The sequence below is a fragment of the Gymnoscopelus microlampas genome, assembly GCF_963454915.1.
Source record: "Gymnoscopelus microlampas genome assembly, chromosome: 13".
Classification (NCBI taxonomy): domain Eukaryota; kingdom Metazoa; phylum Chordata; class Actinopteri; order Myctophiformes; family Myctophidae; genus Gymnoscopelus; species Gymnoscopelus microlampas.
In genome coordinates, this window is record NC_139950.1 from 67,085 (window position 1) to 94,235 (window position 27,151).

The 27,151-nt window shown below is 45.8% G+C and overlaps 1 protein-coding gene across 4 annotated transcripts in view; it reads left to right on the forward strand.

The window, feature by feature from the left end:
• The window catches only part of LOC311058445 (NACHT and WD repeat domain-containing protein 2-like), a 29,708-nt gene extending 2,899 nt beyond the window's left edge, over nt 1–26,809 (forward strand). The window contains exons 3-14 of one of the 4 annotated variants that reach the window (XM_084075898.1): nt 2,972–3,079; nt 5,654–5,917; nt 7,650–7,752; nt 8,038–8,243; nt 8,376–8,714; nt 8,828–8,929; nt 17,463–17,708; nt 18,036–18,237; nt 20,193–20,399; nt 20,621–21,024; nt 21,999–22,390; nt 22,761–26,809. In XM_084075898.1, coding sequence (XP_083932024.1) covers nt 2,972–3,079; nt 5,654–5,917; nt 7,650–7,752; nt 8,038–8,243; nt 8,376–8,714; nt 8,828–8,929; nt 17,463–17,708; nt 18,036–18,237; nt 20,193–20,399; nt 20,621–21,024; nt 21,999–22,390; nt 22,761–25,962 — 5,775 coding nt within the window. In that variant the 3' untranslated portion in view covers nt 25,963–26,809. The remainder of the gene's footprint in view (nt 1–2,971; nt 3,080–5,653; nt 5,918–7,649; nt 7,753–8,037; nt 8,244–8,375; nt 8,715–8,827; nt 8,930–17,462; nt 17,709–18,035; nt 18,238–20,192; nt 20,400–20,620; nt 21,025–21,998; nt 22,391–22,760) is intronic. The other 3 variants (XM_084075899.1, XM_084075900.1, XM_084075901.1) reach the window with 3 other exon arrangements.
• The last annotated feature ends 342 nt before the right edge of the window (nt 26,810–27,151 follow it).

The following is a 27,151-nucleotide window of genomic DNA, read 5'->3' on the forward strand; positions in this document are numbered from 1 at the left end:
GTCCTTTGAAGCAACAAAGAGTTTTGTTTTTGTTAGTCTGGTTTGTTCATACAGGATATTGGACAATAAGGTCAATCAAGACATCATTTTTATTTCTCCTAATGGTGAGGGTTTCCACTGTTCTGGAATGTACTTGAAAGTATTGTGTTTTGCTTGCGCTTGAGTTTACGGAAGGTCCTTGAATTTATATAGGTTACCTGAATCTCTGAATATATTCATTCCTAAAATTGCTGCACTTTATGGTAAAACTTACACTGATCTGTTGGTCTGTTTAGTACCACCTTGAAAAAAACCCACTATATTTTGTTGCTTAAACTTATCACTCATTGATTCACTCATATACCAAAATCAGTTGTAACTGAAAAGAAATGCCTTCTCAGGTGAAATATTGATATGCGATTAAACATGCGATTAATTTCGATTAATTAATTACATAGCCTCTAATTAATTAGATTTTGTTTTAATTGAGTACCAGCCCTAATTGAAATCAAAATGTACTTAAAGTACCAAAAGTAATATAGAGAGGCAAGGAATGAATGAACATGCCTTTTGCCAATCCCCCTACAACTGGGCATAAAAACAGGCTGCCCATGGAGTGCAGTGAACTTTGTGCTGGCAATCAACGGGTGGATACAGTGGATGTGCCAGTGTGTGCCTCTTAACATCTACTCCCCCAACCCCGTGCAGGGGTACGCAGACGACGTGGTCTTATGTTCCCGCCAGGAGGGAGTTATAAAAGACATGCTTTCCAGGACTGACTCTTTTTTGGATTGGTCTTGGACTACAAGTTAAACCATCTAAATGCGCAGTCTTTTATGAGAGGAGGAGCGGGGGCAATCGCTGGTATCACGCCAAATCAGACAAAATCCCAACATTCACAATAAACAATGTACCAATCAGAGTCCTTGCACGCCACAAAACATACAGCTACCTCAGCCATAAATGTAATATCGCTGGGGAGTGGACAGCGCAAGTGGACGAGATTGTCAAAGACTACACGGCCAGGCTAGACCTAATAAACTCCTCCCCACTGGTTATTTGGACAGGTCGCCCTGTCCAAAATACACCATCTCTTCTCTTCTCTAACGTTCATATACCGAAAAAGGTACTGTATGACGCGCGCACCTTCTAGCGCTGAGAGCGCAGCAGAGGAAACAGCGATGGACAGAACTACGGCTGCAAGGGAAACTTGCTTGTCTGCAGTCAGCTGATCACTCCGTGTCCCACTCAATTCTTTAAAATGCAGCAATTGATGAGGATATTCTCATCTTCACGGTAAAGGCACGCCTCCAAGTGCTGCCAACCAAACTGAATCTGTCCATCTGGTACCCCAATAAACATGACTCTTACTGCCTACACCATGGACAGTATCAGACCATAGAGTCCATGGCCCATATATTAAACAGTTGTAATGTTTACAAAGGAGAAAGGACTGTACAAAGCCTGACAGCATGACGGAATTGTTGACATTATTACCAAAGTTGTGTCACCCATGTTTGATTTCTCTGTTGTGTTTTACAAAAACTCCTGTGTGAAACCAGAAATGTTTCAATGCAATGACCCCCATGTATTTGCAAATATAACAGCTAATAGAGCATCGCAGTTGCGCAGAATCCGGGTGCCGGAAGTAAATGCTCAATGCATTTTTCCCATTGACTTTTCCAAAAATATTTATATCAATGAATTTAAGCCTAGAATCAAGCCATCCAGGATTCTGGTGAATCATGACCATAAAACCTTTTTTTCTGTGATTTTTTAAATTTTATATTTAATGATATGATATACTATGTTTAATAAATACCCTTTGTTTTGCCGTTTTCAAAAAAGTTTTTTCACAGAATCAAACGTTTTATGGTCATGATTCACCAGGATCCTGGATAGCTTGATTCTAGGCTTAAATTAATTTATATAAATATTTTCGGAAAAGTCAATGGGAAAAATGCATTGAGTATTTACTTCCGGCAACTGGAAGTGGGCGGGAACTGCGACGCTCTATACACCAGATGTCATTGTGATTGACATGAGAACAGCAGAGAGGTTTTCCTATTGGAAGTTGGCTGTACTTTTGATTCAAGTTTAAAGGAAGCTTTTAAACAAGTAAAATACCAGCCATTAGTGCAAGCCATTATACATCTAGGCTATAAGTGTCAGCTCATTGTTTTTATATTTGGCAGCTTGGGCCATGTCCACAGTCTGGTAGTCAGGGGCTTGAGGATTATGGGGTTGTCCAAGTGTAAGGCAAAGCAGCTTGCAAAATATTGCTCAATCTCCTCCATTATAGACAGTCGATCTATTTGGAGGAGAAGGTGCTTCCTGTACCCATCATTTTTCTCCGGTGTGTATGACCAATGTTAACTGTGAATAAGTTCATGCGCATTTGTTGTTTATATTCTGGACTTGTTTGGACTCAAGCACTGTGACACATGTTGTTTCAAGGGAGTGGGAGATCAGAAGCAACTGATTTTTTTTTGTGCCCTTGTAATGTATTTTATAAATGTGGACTCAAATAAAGAAATTGAGTGTGTGTGTGTGTGTGTGTGTGTGTGTGTGTGTGTGTGTTCTGCTTGTGGTGAGGCAGACTAAGGAAAAAATACTGAGGCACTCCGTCTTCAGGTGAAGACTCGAGACCCTGTTGAAGACCTAAGTGTCGAAACGCGTCGGTCAGCTATTGCCCTGCTATCTGCCAACATAAACCCCTATATTTTTTCACCTGAAGACGGAGTGCCTCAGTATTTTTTCCTTAGTCTGCCTCACCACAAGCAGAACTTTGGTTTCCTTTGCTTCTATTCCTATACCTGTTCCACTGAAGAGCACCTGTTTTGAGCCACTGTGATTGAACCCTTCCTTATTCTCTTGCTTGGTGTATGTGCGTGTGTGTGTGTGTGTGTGTGTGTGTGTGTGTGTGTGTGTGTGTGTGTGTGTGTGTGTGTGTGTGTGTGTGTGTGTGTGTGTGTGTGTGTGTGTTTTACAGGTAATTGATCCGTATGAATCCAGTAATCAGAACCATTGGCCTGATCAGAACCTCAGACTGCAGCTGATACAGCGATGTAGAGACAACAATACTGGACCCTTCCTACTGGTAAACAAATACTCACGTTTATGACTTAAGTAAAAGTATTAATACCACAATGTAAAAATACTCAGTTACAAGTAAAAGTTTGATATTCAAAATTTGCTTGAGTAGAAGTACAAAAGTATTAGCATCAATATGTACTTAAAGTACCAAAAGTAAAAGTACTCATTATGTAGAAATGCCCCATTAAGTTTTCAAAATGTATAGAAATGTGTTGCTTTGCGACACGTTGTGAGCTTGTAGATCTGCTATTTTCAAATAGCCTTAGTATATATAGGGCTGAAGTGGTTAATGTATGTTTAATAATAATAATCTAAATCTACAAAGTAACTAGTAACTAAAGTTTTCAAATAATTGTAGTGGAATAAAAGAACAATATTTGGATATGAGATGTAGTGTAATAGAAGTAAAAGTACTGAAAATTGGAAATACTCCAGTAATAATAATGATAATAATAACTTGGATTTATATAGCGCCTTTCAGAAACCCAAGGACGCTTTACAGTACACACAATAAACACATTAATTGCCAAAAGCTTGAGTAAATAAGTGTCTCTTCAGTGCAGACTTGAAGGAGTCCAGTGTATGCATCTGGCGGATCTCCATTGGGAGAGAGTTCCAGAGGTCAGGGGCTGCCACGCTGAAAGCTCTATCGCCAAGGGTCCGCTTGTTGCTACGAGGGGTGGTGAGAAGCCCCAAGTCGGAAGACCTCAGGTCCCGCTCTGGGATGTAATCGTCCAGGAGGTCCGAGAGGTACCCTGGGGCTAGGGCATGGCGGGCTTTATAGGTGAGGAGGAGTAGTTTGTAATTGATGCGGAACTTGACCGGAAGCCAGTGGAGGTGTTTGAGGGTGGGGGTGATGTGCTGCCAGCGTTTAGTGCGGGTGAGCACTCTGGCAGCTGAGTTTTGCACATACTGCAATCTGTCCAGGGTTTTATTGGGGAGCCCGAACAGGACACCATTACAGTAATCCAGGCGGGAGGAGATGAAAGAGTGGATGAGGGTCTCAGCAGTAGAGTCTGAGAGTGACGGCCGGAGTCTGGAAATGTTTTTGAGGTGGAAGAAGGCGGATTTGGTGACGGATTTGATGTGGGATTGATAGGAGAGGGTAGAGTCCAAGATAACACCCAGGTTGCGAACCTCAGGGGATGGAGAGATGGAGCCGTCATCCACATGGAGGAGGAAGTCGCCAATCCTCTGAAGCTGTGCCTTGGGACCCATTACCATGAGCTCTGTTTTTTTGCTGTTGAGTTTGAGTAGGTTGGTGGTCATCCAGGTCTTTATTTCATGGAGGCAGTTGACGATGGATTGTGGAGGTAGCAGAGTGGTTGGTGTGGTGCTGAGATACAACTGGGTGTCGTCAGCATAGCAGTGGAAATGTAGACCATGGTGGCGGATGATCTGACCGAGCGGGAGCATGTAAATGGTGAAAAGGATGGGACCAAGTACAGAACCCTGTGGCACACCATGGTTAACTGGGACTGGGTGGGAGTTGGATCCGTTTATGGAGACAAACTGTTGCCTTTTGGTGAGATATGAGTGGAACCAGGAGAGAACGGATCCGGTGAGTCTGAGGTGGGTGGAGAGGCGGTCGAGGAGGATGGAGTGGGAGATGGTGTCGAAGGCTGCAGAGAGATCCAGAAGAACCAGGATACTGATGTGGCCTAGATCAGCTGCCCTGAGGAGATCATTCGTGATCTTGATCAAGGCGGTCTCTGTGCTATGGTGGGCTCTGTAGCCAGACTGAAGAGGTTCGAAAAGTTCATGGTTGGACATGTGCTGATGGGCTCTTTCCAGGGTCTTGCTGAGGAAAGGAAGGTTGGAGATTGGCCGGTAGTTAGCATAGTCATCAGGGTCCAAACCAGGCTTCTTCAGTATTGGGGTGACAGAGGCGTTTTTGAAACTGGTGGGTACAATGCCTGATTTCAGAGAGGAGTTGATGATGTCTGTTATGATGGGGCAGAGGGTGGGTAGACAGGCCTTCACCAATGTCGTGGGCATGGGGTCCAGGGAGCAGGTGGAGGCCTTGGCCTTGGTGACCAATTCAGTGGTCAAGGTGGCGTCCACTGGAGCGAAGAAGGCAAAAGGGGGACATGCAGTCGAGGGAGCAACGTCCTGCAACTGAGGTGCCTGCAGAGGGATGGAAGATGTCTGCAGCTGCTGATGGATGGTATCCACCTTCTCCTGGAAATAAATAGTAAATAGTAAAGTAAAAATACCTCAACATTGTACTTAATTACAGTACTTGAGTACATGTACTTAGTTACTTTACACCACTGGTAAACAATAACAATTCTGGACCCTACCTATTTGTAAACAATAGTCTTATGGGGGTGATGTTGTTCTCTCTGTGTCCACATGGGCGCGCTATAGGCTTTGTAGGTCATCATGTTGTTCTCTCTGTGTCCACATGGGGGCGCTATAGGCTCTGTAGGTCATCATGCTGTTCTCTTTGTGTCCACATGGTGGCGCCATAGGCTCTGTAGGTCATCATGTTGTTCTCTCTGTGTCCACATGGGGGCTCTATAGCCTCTGTAGGTCATCATGTTGTTCTCTCTGTGTCCACGTGGGGGCGCTGCAGGCCCTGGTAGGTCCTCAGTATGGAAGTGCCAGTCTGCCAGGCTGTGTGGAGGTGGCACAGTTCCACATGTTCCTGGAGGTGCTGCAGACGGCGGGCTTTAGGACCCAGGAGCTGGAGAGGAGATACGTGAGAGATGAGAACGCTGTCCCTCCTTCCTACTGCCTGCAGCAGCCAATCACAACCCAGGTAACTTCCTACTGCCTGCAGCAGCCAATCACAACCCAGGTAACTTCCTACTGCCTGCGGCAGCCAATCACAACCCAGGTAACTTACTACTGCCTGCAGCAGCCAATCACAACCATGGTAACTTACTACTGCCTGCACCTTCCAATCCCAACCCAGGTAACCTTCCTGTATTAAAAAAGCTCTTGTGACTAAACCTCCTAACTCCATTGGATCCTCAAACTGTCAGTCAAACCACCTAACTCCAACTCAGTGTTTTTTTCCGTCTGACTTGGTCATTCTAAACCAATGGGCTAGCAGCATCGGGCTTGTGAATTAAGGCTATATAGTCTCGCTGTTGTGCCTTAATAAACATTGTCATAAGTACTATGCTTCCAGTCGCTAGTTTAAAGTCTTCTTTCAATCATCATGATATGTGCTTTGGTAAATTATGGTCCCATTTATTTTTAAATTGATGATAAAGCAGGGAATGTTTCTAGGGTTTCTACTGGTTCTACCGAGTGAAGACCCGCCCTCGCTGCGGTTGCAGCCAATAGCATTAATTTCCGTTTGCCTTTCGGACCGGATATCAACCAGATATAGAAAGATGGCGGATTTGAAATTGCTGCAAAATAGGCTTAATTTACGGTCTGTAGAAACCATTGGCGTGACGCTGTCCATATTTGTTTAGGGTATATGTTCTAAATATATTATTTTTATTTAAAAAAAAGAAAAGAAAAATAAGCTGTGGTTCCATATACTGTACTGTAACCTGTATTTATTTATTATGTGTTCCAATGGATCCAAAGTAGTTCTCATTTAGTCACCAGCTCTTGTTAATACTTTTCATTAAATACACATGTTTTATATCGTTGCTGTCGGACAGAAGCCTCTTATCTCCACATTTTAACTATTTGTGTTTTTTCCTAAATTAACGCCCTACTTGATGATACTCAGTGGTGTAAAGTAACTAAGTATGTGTACTAAAGTACAATAATTGAAGAGCCAATGAACTTGGCATATTACTTGGTGGGGGTGGAGCATTCTGTATAAACTGATGATCACTGACACCTGCTGTATAGCACCTGAAGAAGCAAACAAGCGAATAAAGAAAGAAAGAAAGCAAAATCAGTCCTGGAGTTGTGCGGTCCCTTCTTTTGAAGGTTTTCTTCTTTTATATATATATATTCAATTCAATTTTATTAAAGTGTCAAATCACAACAAGTTTTCTCAAGACACTTTACATGTAGAGAAGAGACCCGACAATCCCACCCTGAACAAGCAATTTGTATATATTTATATATATATATATACATATATATACATATACAGTATATATAAAAGAAATAAAAACCTTCCCACCGCACACTCCAATGACGATGGACCAGGACTCAGACTCGGTTAATGCTTCATTTTTGCTTTATTCGCATATATATATATATATATATATATATATATATATATATATATATATATATATATATATATATATTACACCCCACACCATATGAATAATAGCTCTAGTATTTTACTGATGTTTACACTGAGTCTATATAAGGGTCAAAGTTATCCATTCAATTAGTACACAATAGCCGATCTACAAGCTCACACCGCATCACACAGCGACATGTTATGAGCTTGTAGATCTTCAAGCAGTTGATGTATATACTGTGGGGTTAAAGTTGTTGAAGCTATTTAACTCATTTTTCTTAGGACCCCCCCCCCCCCCCCCCAAGGACCCCTGGGGGTCCCCGGACCACACTTTGAGAACCACTGCTTTAAATGGCTTCTTCTTCTTCTTCTTCTTCTTCTTCTTCTTCTTCTTCTGTCTGAGGACGAGGATCAGGAAGTGATTGACATGTTTCTGACAGCTGTCAGTCAGTGTGTACACGAAGGTCTGATGACATCAGAGAGAGCACAGAGGTTCTACAGATCAGGTGTGTGTGTGTGTGTGTGTGTGTGTGTGTGTGTGTGTGTGTGTGTGTGTGTGTGTGTGTGTGTGTGTGTGTGTGTGTGTGTGTGTGTGTGTGTGTGCGTGCGTGCGTGCGTGCGTGCGTGCGTGCGTGCGTGCGTGCGTGCGTGCGTGCGTGCGTGCGTGCGTGCGTGCGTGCGTGCGTGCGTGCGTGCGTTTGGCATTCGTGTGTGTGTGTGTTCATATCATTTCTTGACCGCAGCACATTCGTTTTTATAGTTTTACTTCGTGTTTCACTTCCTCCCTCCAGCTCTAGACGTTGAGCTGCGCTTCGCCCTGGAGACCCGCCCCCCTGGTGACATCATCACTCTGGAGGACCGCCCCCCTGATGACATCATCACACGCTGCCTGGTCTACGTCCACAAGATCACTAATGAGAAAGGCCAGGCAGAGGGGGAGGGACTTAAACCATCCAATCAGAAGAGGGAGAAGATAGCGGGGAAAGCAACAGAACAGGTTCACGATTGATTGATTGAATGAATGAATACTTTAACCAATCACAGAGCTGTAGGATCAGTACTCTTTATAAAAGCATATTTGTGGTAAAGAAATACTTCGCTCTACATTTCGATGCCGCTGATCTCACAGCCTGGTGACCTCGATGACCTCATGTCTCAGCTGTGTGACCACTTCCTGCCGGGCGTGGTCACTTCCTGTCGGCGGTGGGCGCTGGTCTACACCACCGCCACGGCGTGCTGCGACGGTCGCCACAGTTACACTGCCGCCAGGAGGCGGAGCTACACCCAGGCGCTGTGTCAACAGGCGTACTCTGACCTGCTGCGATTGGTGGACGGCGTCGCACCGTCCACCAATCGTCACGCAGTGTCTCGTCTGGATGATGTCATCGCCGCGGAGCGGGGCGAACAGGAGGAGCTGTGCCGCCTGTTGTCGCACCTTTATGACATCACTAGACCAGAAGAGCAGCAGGTCAGATCCCTGGCTTCTCATTGGCTGTTTAGGTTGCAACAGTTAATAGCACTAATCAATACAACTTTCTTTCTTTCTTTTTTTCCTCCCTTCCTCTCTCTCTTCCACTGTAGATCAAAGCCTATGTGCAGCAGAAGGAGCCACACTGCCCTCTGGTGGTGACAGGAGGGCCGTGCAGCGGAAAAACTGTGCTACTCTCACACTGTGCTCAACAGGTACACTATATTATGTACACACTATGTACACACTATGTACACACTGTGTTCACACTATGTACACACCATGTACACTATATTTTGTACACACAGTGCTTCTGTTTGTAAATTATTAAGTGCCGGAGCTCATGAACCTGACTAAGTAGCAAAAGTCCCAGAACACAGACAGATTTGAAATGACTTCTATAGACGTCAATGGCAGTCAATGTGTTAACACATTGATGTGTTAACACATTGACTGCCAGAAGCTCTGGATTAAGAGCGTCTTCTAAATACCTAAATTGTAAATTGTAATTAATTAATTAATCCGCCACCGCCAGTGTTTTTACTAATCTCACAGAAAAAGAAAATGTAAACGACAGATGTCGGGGGGGGGGGGGTATCTTCTATCATCTGGAAAATAAACTTCTGTTCTTTATAGTAGAGGACCTAGCTAAGATATGTATGCACTTAATTTAGGAGAGAATATCTCAACTGTTCTTGGCTAATATGACCCCAGGGAACAATTTAGGAACGTTGACTAATTCTCTATCCGGGACGAAATACCTGAAAATGACCACGCCCTTTTTAAAATGACCATAACCGGTGCATTACTTCCAACATGGCTCTATCTGCTAAACCGTTAACTCTACAGATTTACTGAGGTGCTCAAAATGTGCAGAATACAAGCTCACATCGCGACGCGTTGTGAGCTTGTAGATCGGCTATTTTCAAACAGCCTAGGTATAAAATAGGGCTAAAGCGGCTAATGTATGTTTCATAATGTAATAATTTGCGAAGTAACCAGTAAATAAAGTTTTCGAATAATTGTAGTGGAGTAAAAGTACAATATTTGCCTCTGAGATGTAATGGAGTAGAAGTAAAAGTATTGGAAATTGGAAATACTCAAGTAAAGTACAAATACCTCAAAATTGTACTTAAGTACAGTACTTGAGTGCATGTACTTAGTTACTTTACACCAATGGCCAAATCCAAAATGGCCACCACCAGAAAAAAGGTTTTGGCTAAAACTTTTGAACCAGATGAGCTATAAATGCAAACTTGGTGTCTAAATCATGTTTTTTGACAATTAAAAACATGTTGGAATGCTTATCTTTATGGCTGGGTGTGGCTGGACCTCTATTTTGCATATTCCAAAGAAATATTGTCTTGAAAATGTGTTTTACTTTAATATTTGTCATTTTTGGCAAACTTGGTGTCTACTTTATGCTTTTAGAAACACATATTTATGATTGAATCCATCTAGAGCACTCTGGACTTGCACATCAATGCTCAGCATAAATGTAATACTATCTTAATAGTCAAAGGTGTATGGAATTTGAACAATACATTTAAATTAGAATCAGAAAAGTGAATTGCTAAACAAAAAATGGTTGCTAGGAATTTGTCTCTGTGTTATTACAACAACAGAACAGCACTGCAATAACTGCACCCGACACACACACACACACACACACACACACACACACACACACACACACACACACACACACACACACACACACACACACACACACACACACACACACACACACACACACACACACACACACACACACACACACACAAGCTTTACTGGCATCTGCAAGATGGATCCAGTAAGGTTCCCAGGTTCTGATATGCTGAATCAGTGCAGCTTGGGTGGGAGGAAGGTTCTCAAGGGACCTGATACCATTTGACCAACATCACCCTTTCCTGACTATGGGAAAAGGAGTGCAGGTATCTCAAAGAAACCCTGGTCACCCTCCCCTTGGAGCCTGAAAAGATCAACTCCAATGGCCATGTCCAAAGATTGGACAGTGTGTATGGTCATCATCATATACAGCAAGAGCCGTGGTGGCCACAGCAGAGTAGATGAATCTTGACAGTGGCTTTTCTCAGTCCCTCAAGATCCTTCCTCCCACCCAAGCTGCACTGATTCAGCATGTAAACACTGCTGCAGACCAGCTTCTATTGGAATCAGACAACCTCCGTCCAACAAAATATCCCAGATTCAAATAGGTTGGGCTGGTATGGGACTCCATGACTAAGACTTGTGAACCTTACTGGACCTATCTTGCAGGTGCCAGTAAAGCTGTTGCTGTTGTAACACCATCATGTGATATAAACATATTGTAAACAATTCTATACACCTTTGACTAGTATGATATCATACTAGTCAATGGTGTATAGAATAGTAATACTATATAGTATTATATTTTATGCTGAGCATTGTTGAACATACTGTATTAGCTGTAGCTGTATCATTAGGAATGAGTTCTACTGTTAAATCATTCTATTGTTTCAACAAAATTACATTGTAAGATGCATTGGTTGTTTCATAACATAGTGGCCATATTTGTGATAATCAAATTAGTGTCCTCTAGATATATTAAATCATAAAGATAAGCATTCAAACATGTTTCTAATTGTCAAAAAAACGCTTGGTTCAAACGTTATAGCCAAAAACTTTGTCAGGTGGCGGCCATATTGGATTTGGCCACTATGATGACCCTGACAGAACAGCACTGCAATAACTGCACCCGACACACACACACACACACACACACACACACACACACACACACACACACACACACACACACACACACACACACACACACACACACACACACACACACAAGCTTTACTGGCATCTGCAAGATGGATCCAGTAAGGTTCCCAGGTTCTGATATGCTGAATCAGTGCAGCTTGGGTGGGAGGAAGGTTCTCAAGGGACCTGATACCATTTGACCAACATCACCCTTTCCTGACTATGGGAAAAGGAGTGCAGGTATCTCAAAGAAACCCTGGTCACCATCCCCTTGGAGCCTGAAAAGATCAACTCCAATGGCCATGTCCAAAGATTGGACAGTGTGTATGGTCATCATCATATACAGCAAGAGCCGTGGTGGCCACAGCAGAGTAGATGAATCTTGACAGTGGCTTTTCTCAGTCCCTCAAGATCCTTCCTCCCACCCAAGCTGCACTGATTCAGCATGTAAACACTGCTGCAGACCAGCTTCTATTGGAATCAGACAACCTCCGTCCAACAAAATATCCCAGATTCAAATAGGTTGGGCTGGTATGGGACTCCATGACTAAGACTTGTGAACCTTACTGGACCTATCTTGCAGGTGCCAGTAAAGCTGTTGCTGTTGTAACACCATCATGTGATATAAACATATTGTAAACAATTCTATACACCTTTGACTAGTATGATATCATACTAGTCAATGGTGTATAGAATAGTAATACTATATAGTATTATATTTTATGCTGAGCATTGTTGAACATACTGTATTAGCTGTAGCTGTATCATTAGGAATGAGTTCTACTGTTAAATCATTCTATTGTTTCAACAAAATTACATTGTAAGATGCATTGGTTGTTTCATAACATAGTGGCCATATTTGTGATAATCAAATTAGTGTCCTCTAGATATATTAAATCATAAAGATAAGCATTCAAACATGTTTCTAATTGTCAAAAAAACGCTTGGTTCAAACGTTATAGCCAAAAACTTTGTCAGGTGGCGGCCATATTGGATTTGGCCACTATGATGACCCTGACAGAACAGCACTGCAATAACTGCACCCGACACACACACACACACACACACACACACACACACACACACACACACACACACACACACACACACACACAAGCTTTACTGGCATCTGCAAGATGGATCCAGTAAGGTTCCCAGGTTCTGATATGCTGAATCAGTGCAGCTTGGGTGGGAGGAAGGTTCTCAAGGGACCTGATACCATTTGACCAACATCACCCTTTCCTGACTATGGGAAAAGGAGTGCAGGTATCTCAAAGAAACCCTGGTCACCATCCCCTTGGAGCCTGAAAAGATCAACTCCAATGGCCATGTCCAAAGATTGGACAGTGTGTATGGTCATCATCATATACAGCAAGAGCCGTGGTGGCCACAGCAGAGTAGATGAATCTTGACAGTGGCTTTTCTCAGTCCCTCAAGATCATTCCTCCCACCAAGCTGCACTGATTCAGCATGTAAACACTGCTGCAGACCAGCTTCTATTGGAATCAGACAACCTCCGTCCAACAAAATATCCCAGATTCAAATAGGTTGGGCTGGTATGGGACTCCATGACTAAGACTTGTGAACCTTACTGGACCTATCTTGCAGGTGCCAGTAAAGCTGTTGCTGTTGTAACACCATCATGTGATATAAACATATTGTACATTACATTACATTACAGTCATTTAGCAGACGCTTTTATCCAAAGCGACTTACAATAAGTGTATTCAACATAGGTAGGGAACGAAAACTACTAATCACCAGAAGTTTTAAGTACATTTCCTGCAAAAACAAGCAACCAAGAGTATACCTAGCGCTAAGGTAAAAGTGCAATATATCAGCTACGTACTTTCTTAAACAGATGAGACAAAAATGGCAAAATCAAATGAGCACGAGCTAAAACAAATAAGTGTATCGACTAAACAAGATCCAATAAAACAATACAAGAATAAAACAAGAGTTCGTACAACTAGTTAACAACAAGTAGGCCAGGCAAAGAGGAAGGATAGTGTTTCCTGAAGAGGTGGGTTTTCAGCCTGCGGCGAAAGATGGGCAGTGACTCTGCTCTCCTGACATCAGTGGGAAGTTCATTCCACCACTGTGGGGCCAGAACAGAAAAAAGTCGTGACCGTGTCGATCGACCAGAAGGACCGTTGAGTGGCGAGGGAGTCAGTCGCCCCGAGGTGGCAGACCGGAGTGGTCGGGCAGGGGTGTGGGCATTGACCAAAACCCGGAGGTAAGAAGGAGCTGTTCCTTTCACTGCTCTATAGACGGGTTTCCGAGCGACGTCATCACAGAGCAGAATGCGCAATCTGCGCATGCCTGGGGGAAAGGCGCGTTCGAAAATACAGCCCTGAGCGGCAGTGAGCGCACTGGCCAATACAAACTAATAGGCGAGTGTGCTCCGGTGCGTAATTTCCAAACGCACCCATAGGCTTACCCCCTCCTCTGCGCGGTCATATCCTCTCAATGTTTACAAACATGAAACCCGTCTATAGGCTAGCACCAGGGTTTTAAACTGAATGCGAGCTGCTACGGGGAGCCAGTGCAGAGAACGGAGAAGGATAGTTGTGTGGGAGAACTTGATTGTAAGATTGTAAACAATTCTATACACCTTTGACTAGTATGATATCATACTAGTCAATGGTATATAGAATAGTAATACTATATAGTATTACATTTTATGCTGAGCATTGTTGAACATACTGTATTAGCTGTAGCTGTATCATTAGGAATGAGTTCTACTGTTAAATCATTCTATTGTTTCAACAAAATTACATTGTAAGATGCATTGGTTGTTTCATAACATAGTGGCCATATTTGTGATAATCAAATTAGTGTCCTCTAGATATATTAAATCATAAAGATAAGCATTCAAACATGTTTCTAATTGTCAAAAAAACGCTTGGTTCAAACGTTATAGCCAAAAACTTTGTCAGGTGGCGGCCATATTGGATTTGGCCACTATGATGACCCTGAAGGTCGCTGGCTCGGGCACCCTTGCTAAATCATTAGAGCATGCCCTGGGTTACGTCTGGGACAAATGTGGTGCTTTTAGATTGATTCGTGCAAAAATATCCCATATGGCCCTGGACTGTATGTTTTTTGTGGTTTATTTTAGCTGTCATAAAATATCAATTTAGAAATGTTACACTTTACTATGTTTCCCTAAACCAGTATTCTGAACACTTAATATCTCAGTAAATCTGCAGCTCCAACAGTTTAGCAGATAGACCCATGTTGGAAGCAGTGCACCAGTTATGGTCATTTTAAAAAGGGCGTGGTCATTTTCAGGTATTTCGTCCCGGATAGAGAATTAGTCAACGTTCCTAAATTGTTCCCTGGGGTCATATTAGCCTAGAACAGTTGAGATATTCTCTCCTAAATTAAGTGCATACATATCTTAGCCAGGTCCTAGACTATTAGTTGTCGACAGTTGAATATGGCTTGTTTTCACAAAAAAACACAATCTGCGAAAATAAATCAGAGATAAATGTTTTTTATAAATCTCATAACGTTAGACTGGACGGGCTGTAATTTGTTTAGAACACGTGATGTCCAGGTGTATTCTTCTTCGGGAGTCCCAGGATCAGTCACAGGTTGCGGAAGAGCGCCCTCTATCGTAATCACTGAAAACACCAAATGACGTCTATGGAAGTCAATGGCAGTCAAGCGTTATATACACAGCTCTGTTAACAACACAGACAGATACACTGTATCTCTGTTATCAACACAGACAGCCGAGAGAGAGAGAGATTTCAACGTTACTGTTTTTTATTTACTGACTGATCAAACTTAGAGAGGAGAGAACACACGTTTAACTGATCACACGTCAATTTACTCTCATGATGTTTTTTCTCTCTCTTTTGCTCTCTCGTGGGTACCAAAAGTAAAAGTACTCTGATTTCAAGTTTTCAAATGTATAACAATTTTTTGAAAATAGCATATCTACAAGCTCACAATGTGTTACATCACGATGCATTGTGAGCTTGTAGATCTGCTATTTGCCTCTGAGATGTAGTGGAGTAGAAGTATTAGTAATTTGAAATACTCAAGTAAAGTACAAATACCTCACAATTGTACTTAAGTAGGCCTACAGTACTTGAGTACATTCCACCACTGGTTCTTAATGGAACACTCCTCAGCTAGCGTAGTGAGAAAGGAGTCAGACCACCCGGCTCACGGGCGCTAAAAGATTTACCAACCTAACTCAGTTTCATTTCATCCACGGCCCTTAAGGGATATTGGGGGGAAGCTATTAACATAAAACAAGTCATAACATTAGGTATACAGAGTAACGTTTTTCAAATTTAACAAACTGGATGATCAATACCATCCTTCTTGCACCAGCACTGCCCCTGCCCCCCGGGCACTGCCCCTGCCCCCCGGGCACTCGCATCAACCTCAAGTTTGCGAGAAATCCGGGGCTGCAAGGACAGGCACGCTGCACAGAAGGCGAACAGCCTTTTTGCATGTAATTTGGAAGCCTCGCCCCGAAGGGGCGAGGCTTCCCCTATTGGGCGGGCGCGCGGGCGGGGACTTCTTTCCTCTACATTAGAAGAGATAGGACGTCACATTCTAATACAGCCCAAATACCCAATCTTAGCACCGGCCTCGGTGGCGCACCTCGCTAATCACTAGACTCTAAAACCGTTATCACTAGGAGTCTGGGTTAGACTCCCGCTTGGGACAATACTTTTTCAAACAACCGTGGACTCTTTTTTTTCGCCGATAAAGTATAGTTTTGGACCATGACGGAGGCGCGCCGACTCAGCAGACCTTGAGGCAGAGGAGTCGCGCCCAAGCGCCTCCAGGCGCGAGTGCCCATGACGACCGGCCGATGGTCTGCTAGTCGACTAGCGCCGTCCGAGTTATGTACCGATAGGCACAGAATCGTAAATGATGTTGTGGGGACTGCGTTTGCCCCAACTGCCAGTCAGTGCACTAACATAGCTCGCGTCGCCAGGCTCTCTCCCCACCCGCCCCCCGACCCCTTGCGCTTAAACTACATGCAAAAAGGCCGTTCGCGCACAGAAGAGCTTCAGCACACTCAAATGCCACCTGACAACAAGGGGACCAACTAAACAGAGTTTTAGAACTAACCAGACTTGTGAACGGCGCTACTACCTCGGCAAATTCCTGGAGAACCCGCGATAATAGCCGGCCATTCCTATATAACGGTGAAGATCGCATTTACTCTGGGGTACTGGAAAGTCCAGAATCACCTGCACCTTTGACGCAATTGTGCGCACATGTCCCTGACCCACCTCCTTACCCAAATAGGTAACGATAGCCTTCCCAAATTCATATTTTGTCAAATTAACACATTGGGTGCCAGCATTTTTTCATAACTTACGTTGGGTGCCAGCATTCTCCCCATTGACTGCGCTTTGCTGTTTAAAGCTCTAGACTCCACGACGAGCAAATCCACGTAAAAAAAACATCCATTCATGTAGCACGAGGACCCTAGCTACATCCTGCAACAATAACATTTCACTCGCGAGTTACAACGGGGACGGATCGCGCATCGCGCATGACCGGTTTTCTCCACCGGAAACAGATTCGGAGATATAGGCGTTTTAAAGAAGGAAATAGACAGGAAGCGGATGGGAGCCATGTTTTTGTTTCCAGTGATCCATTTGGCCTATCCTTCTCAGGATCACAATGGGTACTCTCAGAGCTGCTCCAGCCCCTCCCATGTGGATATAAACGAAAAAAAACAAAAACACAAAACTCACATATTTATACGTTTTTTAGGAAAGTTGGCACTCCACGGGTGTATTTGCAAAACCACACCGGTACGGTTTTGGCACCCCATGTGTTAACTGTCAAATTAGCCTCACGCAGCTCACCGAAAATTTCATAGGTGGTCTGGATATGTTCCGCCCATGTGGACGAGTATGCCACCATATCATCCAGATATGCCTCGCATTTTTTAATACCGTCTCTGTCTGTCTGTCTGTCTCTCTCTCTCTCTCTCTCTCTCTCTCTCTCTCTCAGGTCAGGGCGTGGCTTGGTGGTGACACATATCCGATGGTCTTTCCGTATTTTCTCAACATGTCAATCAACCCGTCGCCCAGACACCTGCTGTCCAGTCTGTGTTACCACATCGCTCAGGCTTACACACCACCGTTGACCCCTGACCTTACAACCTCTGACCCCGACTATCTGAACCCCGACCTCAGAGTGTCTGATCTCACAGAACATCTGCTCCTCCTCCTCAGGCTCCTCCCCTCTTCCACAAGGGTTAGTGTAGTTTTGTCTTTTTTTTTGTTTTTATATCAGTTAAAGTAAAGTATGTGATATATTTGTTAAATTAAGTGTTAAATGGCTCTATATTGTGATAGTAATCATTAAAATAGAATGTTTGTTCAGTAACAGTGTTAAATAGCTCTATATTATGATAGTAATCATTGTTACTGAACAAACACTTTATAGCAATGATTACTATCACAATATAATGCTTTAACGTTTTAACAAAACACTTTTTTGTTTGAACCAAAACATATCACTGACCCTACCTTTAACTTGAATGTTTTGTTTATTGTTCATTATGTGGTTGTTTTTCATCAGCCCATAGTGTTGATCCTAGATGGAATGGATCAGCTCACAGACTCTGGGCTCCACATGGTTTCCTGCCTCCCCTCGCCTATCCCCCCCCACGTCAGACTCATCCTGGCCGTCAGCTCCAGACGGACACGTCTTCTACACGCCATCCAACTACACTACCCACAATGCAACAGCAGCAGCAGCACGTCTCCTGGCAAGTCAGAAGGTGAGCTTTTAACCACTTAAACCCCAGCATCAGTATTGTGGGGAAAGCTTTAGCTGAAAATAACCGATCTTCAAAGCTCACAACGCTATGCAGCGCAACCAAGGGGAAAACCCTCTTCGTGGGAATTGAAGCTCACTTCCGGGTTCTCGTTCAGCCTGCTATTCCTATTAATGGCCCAGCAAATATTTCACCTTCTCTGGTCGCAATACATTATATACTATCTCTAAGGGAGATGCCAGCCACCTGTCTGAGAAAACTCATTTTGGCCGCTTGTACCCGCAACCTTATTCTTTCGGTCATGACCCACACTTCATGACCATGAGAGTAGGAACGAAGATTGCTCGGTAGACCGAGAGCTTTGCCTTCTGGCTCAGCTCTCTTTTCGTCGGACAAACTTTACTTAACTTTAACCAAACTTTAACTTAATTGTAAGTAAAGTGCCAAATGCTGTTAAAGTGCTATAATAAATAAAGACCATATACTGAGTGCAAATGGGGGGTTTTCGGTGGGGAGGGACCAAGCAGGTAATCTTCTGTAATCTTCTAGTTCCACATCATCGTCTTCAATCTGTAATCACAAGAGCAGGGGCCAGTTCATCTGTTCCCAGATAATATACTGCGAGGTCTAACTCAGTGGGTTTACACAGCTAGTGTTGCATATGATGGTACTTACAACGACGGCAGGTATTAACCTGCCGCTGCGTTGGTTGCGCGTGCAACACTGTAGCCACCCCGTCGTCCTTGGCTCGCTCCAGGTCCCGCTCCGTTCGATCACTTGGTCACTGTTGAATTCGCTGCTTTTCCAGGCTCATCTCCTCCTCTGCATGTTCTGGTCTCTCGCAGGGTTCCTCGTCCACACAGCGTCTCACACTGTCTCGGTGGTGTGAGTACTCGCCCTTGGTCCCTCTTACTGCTCCAATGCACTGGTCTTTTTCTCGGTTCACACTCGGCTTCCTCACCAGCTCTCACACACGACCTTCCTCTGTGCTGTCTACTTTTGAATGAGCGCGGCTCTCGTTCATGCTCCGCTCACCGCGCCCTCCTCTCTCTCGATTGGCCGCTGGTGACGTCGCCTACTAAGGGATTGGGCAGTGGAAACCACGCCCGAGTCTCTGTCAGCGTCTCAGCTGTTCGCTGTCATTGTCACTCATTGCTGTTTAAGTGGCTTGGGGACCGGGGGGAAACATTGTCCAACAATAAAAGCACACAATACATTTCGGATCATCATAAATGTAGGCTTAAAAAGGGTTAAGAGATGAAAAATTACACAATAAATAAATAACGAAAAATAATAATAATACTCCGTTTCCCCCCTGTCACATATACAGTCTGTATGGTTTGGCAGAGAGCTTACAAAGTGGTCCCAAAAAAGCTCCTTAGACACTGGCATCGTTTAGGTTCTTTACTGAGGGTCACTGTAAAACTGAAAATATAGAAAATAGAAAACACAAACATTTGTGTCATAATTCAAAAACATACTCTTATGCATCACATGTTGTAGTAGCTGGACTAGTTACATTCAAAGATTTAATTTACACAAACATGATAGGACAGCTTAGCAACATAAAAACAGGCTTTAAGAGCCGAGCCATATCTATAACAAACACAAACTTACAGACTTATCTTGTCCAAGGCCTGATATAAAGGATTCACTCAACATGCAGTGTGCTCTTGATGGTGTGCTGGTTTGCACTGAACTGATTCAGAAACTGACTAATCCCCTAATTAACTCACCTGGTGAGCCTGACCAGGTGTAGAGGATTACTAATTTGGCTAAGGTACATACCACACATAATATACATACAAGGCCTCAAGGTGGCAGTATATTACACATAAAGGTAGACAGCACAGTGTTTCTCAAAGCTTTTCATGTTAAGGACCCCCACATGTATATATATTTAGCGGTGGACCCCCACCTCATACGTTTCAGAGTGTGTTTGTTTGTTGGGTTTTCAGGATGTGAGGAGAGCAGAGGTCTGGTCTCCATGGAGATGGGTTGTTTGGACAGGAAACAGGAAGTGAGGATGTTGGCGGCCATGTTGCTGCGCTCAGGACGGACGGTGTCGTCCGGACAGCAGGCGCTCATCAACCAGGCTGTGATGTCATTTCCTGTTCCGCTGTACGCGCGCCTCCTGCACGCACACGTCAAACTCTGGAGCTCTGGTACCACTTATTTTATTTTATTTATTTTACAATAAAGAGACACATTCAGAGGACAATAGTCACACAAAAAAAGACTACATTGCTGTGCTTATTTAAAACATTTAAAATGGCCATAACTCGGTGACCATTGCTCACTAGTACTAAATAAAGAATCCATCTATCATATTCTCTCTCTCTCTCTCTCTCTCTCTCTCTCTCTCTCTCTCTCTCTCCACCATCAGCAGTAGAGGTGACTCCATCATATCTTCCAGAAGGAGTTCATGACTCCATCTCAGGTCTGTTGGATCATCTGGAACAGAGACATGGATCCAGTCTGGTGTCTCTCTGTGTCTCCTACATCTCACTGAGCAGGACTGGCCTTACTGAGGCTGAGCTCACTGACCTGCTGTGCTACACCCCTCCTCCCTCTGGACCCCCCAGGGACCCCCACGGTGACACCCCTCCCTCTGGAGCCAGGGACCCCCAGGGTGACACCCCTTCCTCTGGGGCCAGGGACCCCCAGGGTGATAGCCCTTCCTCTGGAACCAGGGACCCCCAGGGTGACACCCCTTCCTCTGGAGCCAGGGACCCCCAGGGTGACACCCCTCCCTCTGGAGCCACCATGGATCAGGAACTGCTGTCCAAGGTTTTGTCTCCACCAGGCCGAAAGGCATGGCGAGAGTATGTTTTACCCCCTGTCTGTCTGTCCGTCCGTCCGTCCGTGGGGGTGATGAAGACACGCACATTCCCACTAGGCCACTTGAACATTTTCAAATCAGCCTCATGGTGGTGCTCTAATAGGCTGATTTGCATTTTTAACTATAACTGCACCGATCTGCGTGAAACTTTGCACACACACTCCCTAGAGGCCAAGGAAAAACACCTGCCCTGCATTTTTCACATTTGCTTTTCATAGCGCCACCAGGAGGCCGACTTATGTAAAACATTTTTTTTGATATTAAGCCTTCATAATGTATCCAAATTTCACCCAAATCGGTACACATGATCTCTATAGTCATGTGATCAAGATGGATTTTTTAATTTTTCATATTCCATCCTGATTGGCTAACATTGACATCTAAAGCAGGAGTGGCCCGTTTTGAACAAAATGCCACAAATCATGAACACAGCGTCCGCTTGCAGTGACACTTTGCACGCACATTCGCACTACGTTGAAGAACAAATGCCACCCTATTATAGCGCCACCAGGAGGCCAATTTTTGCAACACTTTTCTTTTTTATATTACTCCTACAAATTTTGTCCAAACATCATGCAAATCGGTACCCATTATCTCTATAGCCAAGTGGTCAAGATGGTTCTGTCCGATTTTTCATATTCCATCCTGATTGGCGAATTCCGAACATTGCTGCCCCACAATAACCTACCTGACCTGGTGGAGACCTGTGCTCCGAGGAGCACTTTTTCTAGTTTGAATTTTTTTTATCATAGTTTGATCCAAAAAGCTTGTAGACAATTCTTGACAACAGGGCTTAAAACTGGACAGCAAAATTATGCATGTTTGAAATATTGGACATTTTCTCTATGATTTCAGTTATCCCTTTAAGTTAGTTATCTTTTTTTTTTAATAAAAATGTACTCTATAAATGTTTCTATTATAGTTCCCTCCCTGTGGGAGCGGGGTGCCAGAGGTGGCCGTGGAGCTTCTCCTCCAGGACCTTCAGGAGGTGTTTCTCCTCAGGAGGACAGTGTTGGGGGTGAGAGTGTTCTTTTGGGTGAACTCACACTTCATCCTGGTGTTGAGGAGGAGGTACCTGTCCGTCCCCGAGGCCAGGAGGCACATCCACTCCAACATGGCCTACTACTTCAGTAGCCGATGGAAGCCACCGCCGCTCGCTGCTGCCCCCCAGTGGGCGGGCCAGGCCACGCCCACGGACGCTGACGAGAGGCGGCGGCCGTTCTTCTTCACCTCCGTAGATCCATCATCGACATCCTCTCCCGTCGACATGAGGATATTCCTGGAATTGCCCTATCACCTGCGAGAGAGCAACAGGTGGGAGGAGCTTGAAAAAGTGGAAAGATCCGAGCTCTCAAACAATAACGGAGGAGAGGGTGTGAAATAAAGTACTTTAATCATGTCTACAAAATTAATAAAGCCAACATGTCTCGACCAGAACTGGGTTTCATCATAATTGCCCTGATGAAGACCAGTTCTGGTCAAGACATGGCTTTTAAAATGTCTTAGACATAATTAAAGTACATAATATTTTACGCCCTCTCCTCCGTTATTGTTTGAGTGATCAGATCTTATTTCCTCTTTTTCAGGTTTTGGATCTCGTTGATCCTAGAAGCACCAAATCTACGTTTTTAACTCAACGTTTGCATCTCCATTGAGCACCTGGTTGATCTCTCTCTCTCTGCAGGTGGGAGGAGCTACTGAGTGGCCTGATGCTGTCACTGGAGTTCCACGAGGCCATGCTCCGGGCGGGGCTGTTCAACGATCTGCTCGCCATGCTGGAGGAGGGAGGAGGGGAGGAATGGGAGGAAGGGTTTCCCAGACGCTCTGTACCCAGAGAGAAAGCGCTGCTGGCGGGCGTCCTGAGGACCTCCGCCTGCCTCCTGCAGAGAAACCCTCTGGAGCTCAGCGTGGTGATGGAGAGCAGACTGCTGCCCTACCTGTCTGTCTGCCCTCACCTGTCTGTCTGCCCTGCACTAGACGCCTACGTCACACAGGTGGTGCAAAGCAGGAGGAGGAGGAGAGGCGAGGGGAGGATGGGTGTAGCGCTGTGTCCTGCTCCTTCCACCGTCCCCTCCGTCCAGCGGTTAGTCCACCATGGAGCCAGGAGGGAAGGTTTACTCAGAGCAGAGGCTGGTACACAATGTGGGGAAGGTTTAGTCAGAGCAGAGGCTGGTACACAATGTGGGGAAGGTTTAGTCAGAGCAGAGGCTGGTACACAATGTGGGGAAGGTTTAGTCAGAGCAGAGGCTGGTACACAATGTGGGGAAGGTTTAGTCAAAGCAGTGGTTGGTACAGAATGTGGGAGTGTGGTGGGCGTTAGGAGTGGTGGTTCTACAGAATGTGGGAGTGTGGTAGGGGTTAGGAGTGGTGGTTCTACAGAATGTGGGAGTGTGGTAGGCGTTAGGAGTGGTGGTTCTACAGAATGTGGGAGTGTGGTGGGCGTTAGGAGGGACGGTTCTGCGTGGCTGTGGAACGGCCCGTGTGGCGAGGTGGAGGAGCTGTGTCTGAGACGTCAGGAGAACAAACTGACGCTTACAAGTGTAAAGAGCAGCGGGCGATTCGTCTTGCTGTCGGCCGATGGCGGTAAGCTGTTCTTGTGGGACGTGACAGGAGGCCTTCAGACGTTTCAGGAAGTTAAAGACTCTCTGACAACAGAGGCGTCAGAGTCAGAGTCAGACGGACGCACGTTGAACACGGTCGAGGGGTTTGTGGTGCGCAGAGATAAATTATGCGTTTGGTGGAGCGACCGGAGCGCCGTGAGCATGTGCGACGGCCTCGACGAGCCGCTAACACACGTCCGCTGTCAGAGCTCGGTGACCAGCGTGGCTTGCTCCTCCGATGGCCGCTGGGCGTACTGCGGGCAGGAGAACGGAACGGTGTCCGTATTCGACACCGACAGCAGGACTCTGGTCGGCAGCTGTTCAAACCCAAACCGCACGGCGATCACCTCGGTCTTCCTCCGTGAAGAAGAAGAAGAGAGAGGACTTATGGTGTGCGTCGACGTCACAGGGAACATAACCGTGTGGAACGTGGCGACACGGTCGCCCGGTCTGGTGACAGAATGTTTAACACAGTCGCCCGGTCTGGTGACAGAATGTTTAACACAATCACCTGGTCTTGTGACAGAATGTTTAACACAGTCACCTGGTCTGGTGACAGAATGTTTAACACAATCAACCGGTCTGGTGACAGAATGTTTGAGTGAGAGAAGTGGAACCAGAAGGAGAAGCAGCATGGTCCTCAAGGTGGACTTCTCAGAGGAAACAAGCACTCTGTTGGTCTGTGAAGACCACCGGGTGGTTCTGTGGGACGCCAGCGAGTGGGAGCTGTGGGAGAGCTTCTCGGCTCCAGGAGGGAGAGCTTTCTCCCAGGCGCTCCTGGCCCGGGACGGCCTCCACTTCCTGGCCTCGCTGAGCTCCTGCCCGCTGGTCCTGGTGTGGAGCATCGGCTCCGGACGGTGCGTTCTCTCCCTGGACACGGGTTCCTCCGATGTGCGGCCGCCTCTCGCTCTCCTCAAAACGGACTATCACGTCGTGTCCGTCAGTCGGGATGGGGGCGGCGGTCGCCGTCGCCTCGCCATGTGGGACTCTGAGCTCATCGAGGCGGCGGGCGCCGCCCCCAAAATGGCGTCGGCGGTGCGGGAGATGGCCGTGGAGAGGAAGACGGGCGGGAGGTTCTACGTGACGGACGGCTCGGACGCGGTGTGGGCGTGGCGCTGGCGGGCAACGGCGCCGCACGCTCACTTCCTGCACGACGGGCCGGTGGCGAAGCTCCGCCTCTCTCCCGACGGCCGCCGACTGGTAACGCTGGGAGGGCGAGATATCTACATTTGGCATCTAGAGACGGGAAGCAACTTGTTCCGTATCGCTGGCAGCCGAGCCTCCGATGTCCTGATCACCCCGAACAGCCTGTTTGGGGTGAGTCTGTGTGGTGAGACAGGTGTGTCCGGGTGTGAGACGAGTGTGTCCAGGTGCGAGGCAGGTCTGTCTTGTGTCTGGAAGCTGCTAAACGGGGGCGTGGTCTGTCACATCCACCCACAGTTGGTTGACGCCCAGGTGTCACCTGAGAGCACGTACCTGATTGGTCTACAAGGGAGTGACCTCCTGGCGGTCGGCCTATGGTCGGGCTCCGTCAGCAAGCGTTTCTCGTGCGCGGCGGAAGCTAGCTCGGATCGCACGGCGGAAACTAGCTCGGAGCGCTCGGTGGTCGTGGCGTTCAGCACCCTGGCGGAGCACCCGGACTTCGTGTTGGTGCTGACAGCCTCTGGCGGCCTCTACACCTGGAAGGTGGCCGAGGAGACGGTGTGCGTTCAGTTCCGGCTGCCCGCCGTGTCGTCGTTCCCCAGACCGCCCGACGTCTTCCAGGCGTCCTCCGACGGAAGCTTCACGCTGCTGTTGTCGTCAACTGGTGATAATGTCATCTCCCTGCTGGACCTATCCCGTGGCAGGCTGTGTTCGGTCAGGGCCGACGGTCCCATATCCCTCGCCCGCCTGGACGATACGGGACGTTACGCCGTCTACGTCTCGACCCCTTCGGATGGCGGCGGCTGCGTGTGTTCGCTGCACGCTGCTCCCGTCCTCACGGCGGTGCGACTGGCGGACGGGAAGAGGGTGGGGAGGGTGCGTCTGTGTAAGAACCCCTCCACCCTCCTGGTGCTTTGTGTGTGTGCGCGTGCACGGCGGCCGTGTGTGTTTGTTGGCTTCCGGGACGGGTCTGTGGGCGTATACTTTGTCTCGGATTGCGTACGGAGCGAGGGGGAGGAGGAGGGGCCTGTGGAGGAGGGATGGGATGTGATTGGTCAAGAGAAGACACTACCCTCGTGTGACAGACGGTTGCCCTTGGCGATCCCTAACGTCACGTGGCCGCAGGCCGCTGTTATGATGTAGATCAGGGGTCTTTCAAGGTTTTTCAGACCAAAGGACCCCTTAGCTGAGAGAGATGAAGCATGGACTTCTTAGCTGAGAGAGAGATGAAGCAGGGACCCCTTAGCTGAGAGAGAGATGAAGCAGGGACCCCTTAGCTGAGAGAGAGATGAAGCAGAGACCCCTTAGCTGAGAGAGAGATGAAGCAGGGACCCTCACTACATATTGTATAGAATTGTGTCACGTATTAAACTTTTTCATAGATTTCATAGATAGCTTCATAGACTTGTTTGACTGACACTGTCATCAGTGTGTAAATGTATTTGTTTTTGTTTGTTTGTTTACACATTATCTTTTTCTATTAATATGTTGGATTCATGTTAATGTGTATTTTCAGACATTTAACCACTTAAACCCTCAATACTTGTAAACTTTAACCTTTGGCTCTTTATTTGGTCTGCTCTTTTTTCCCTTTCTACACCAAACCTCGAAAATAGCAGATTTAACGCACTGTGAGCTTGTAGATCTGCTATTTTTGCGAATGTTCTCTAGAATATGAAGGATGCTGGGGTTCAAGTGGTAAAAAAGACATAATGTTTCTATCACACAAAGATTTTGCAGCCCCCCCTGTAGTAACTTTGAGGACCCCCCGTTGAAGACCCCTGATATAGGAAGATAAGTGTCACTGTCAGGTGGAAACCTTGTTTGTCCAAAACTATTACTTTTCAGGAAATGTCAAAAAGAAGCTGCTTAGCTGTTCCAATGGATTCATTGTATTGCGTGTATTGTACGGTTAAGTCAAATGCTCAATACAGTACTTTTACTATTAAGAGAATATTTTTATACTGTGGTATTGCTACTTTTACACAAGCACATTTTTTTATAAAGCACAACTCTAGAGAATGTAATTTAAGATTGTTGTCATCAATTACAATGTGTAATGTAATTAAAAAATGTAATAAACATGTAATTAAAACTGTTTCAGGTTTTGGACTACTGGTCTATTATAGATTACGGCAAGGGTTCCCATTTTTCAGGCCGTGACCCCGTAGAATATTCCTATTTGAACTGGGGACCCCCCAAAATAATCATATTTGAACTGGGGACCCCCAACATATTCACATTTGAGCTGGGGACCCCCCAAAATAATCATATTTGAACTGGGGACCCCCCAAAATATTAATATTTGAACTGTGAGGACCCCCCAAAAATA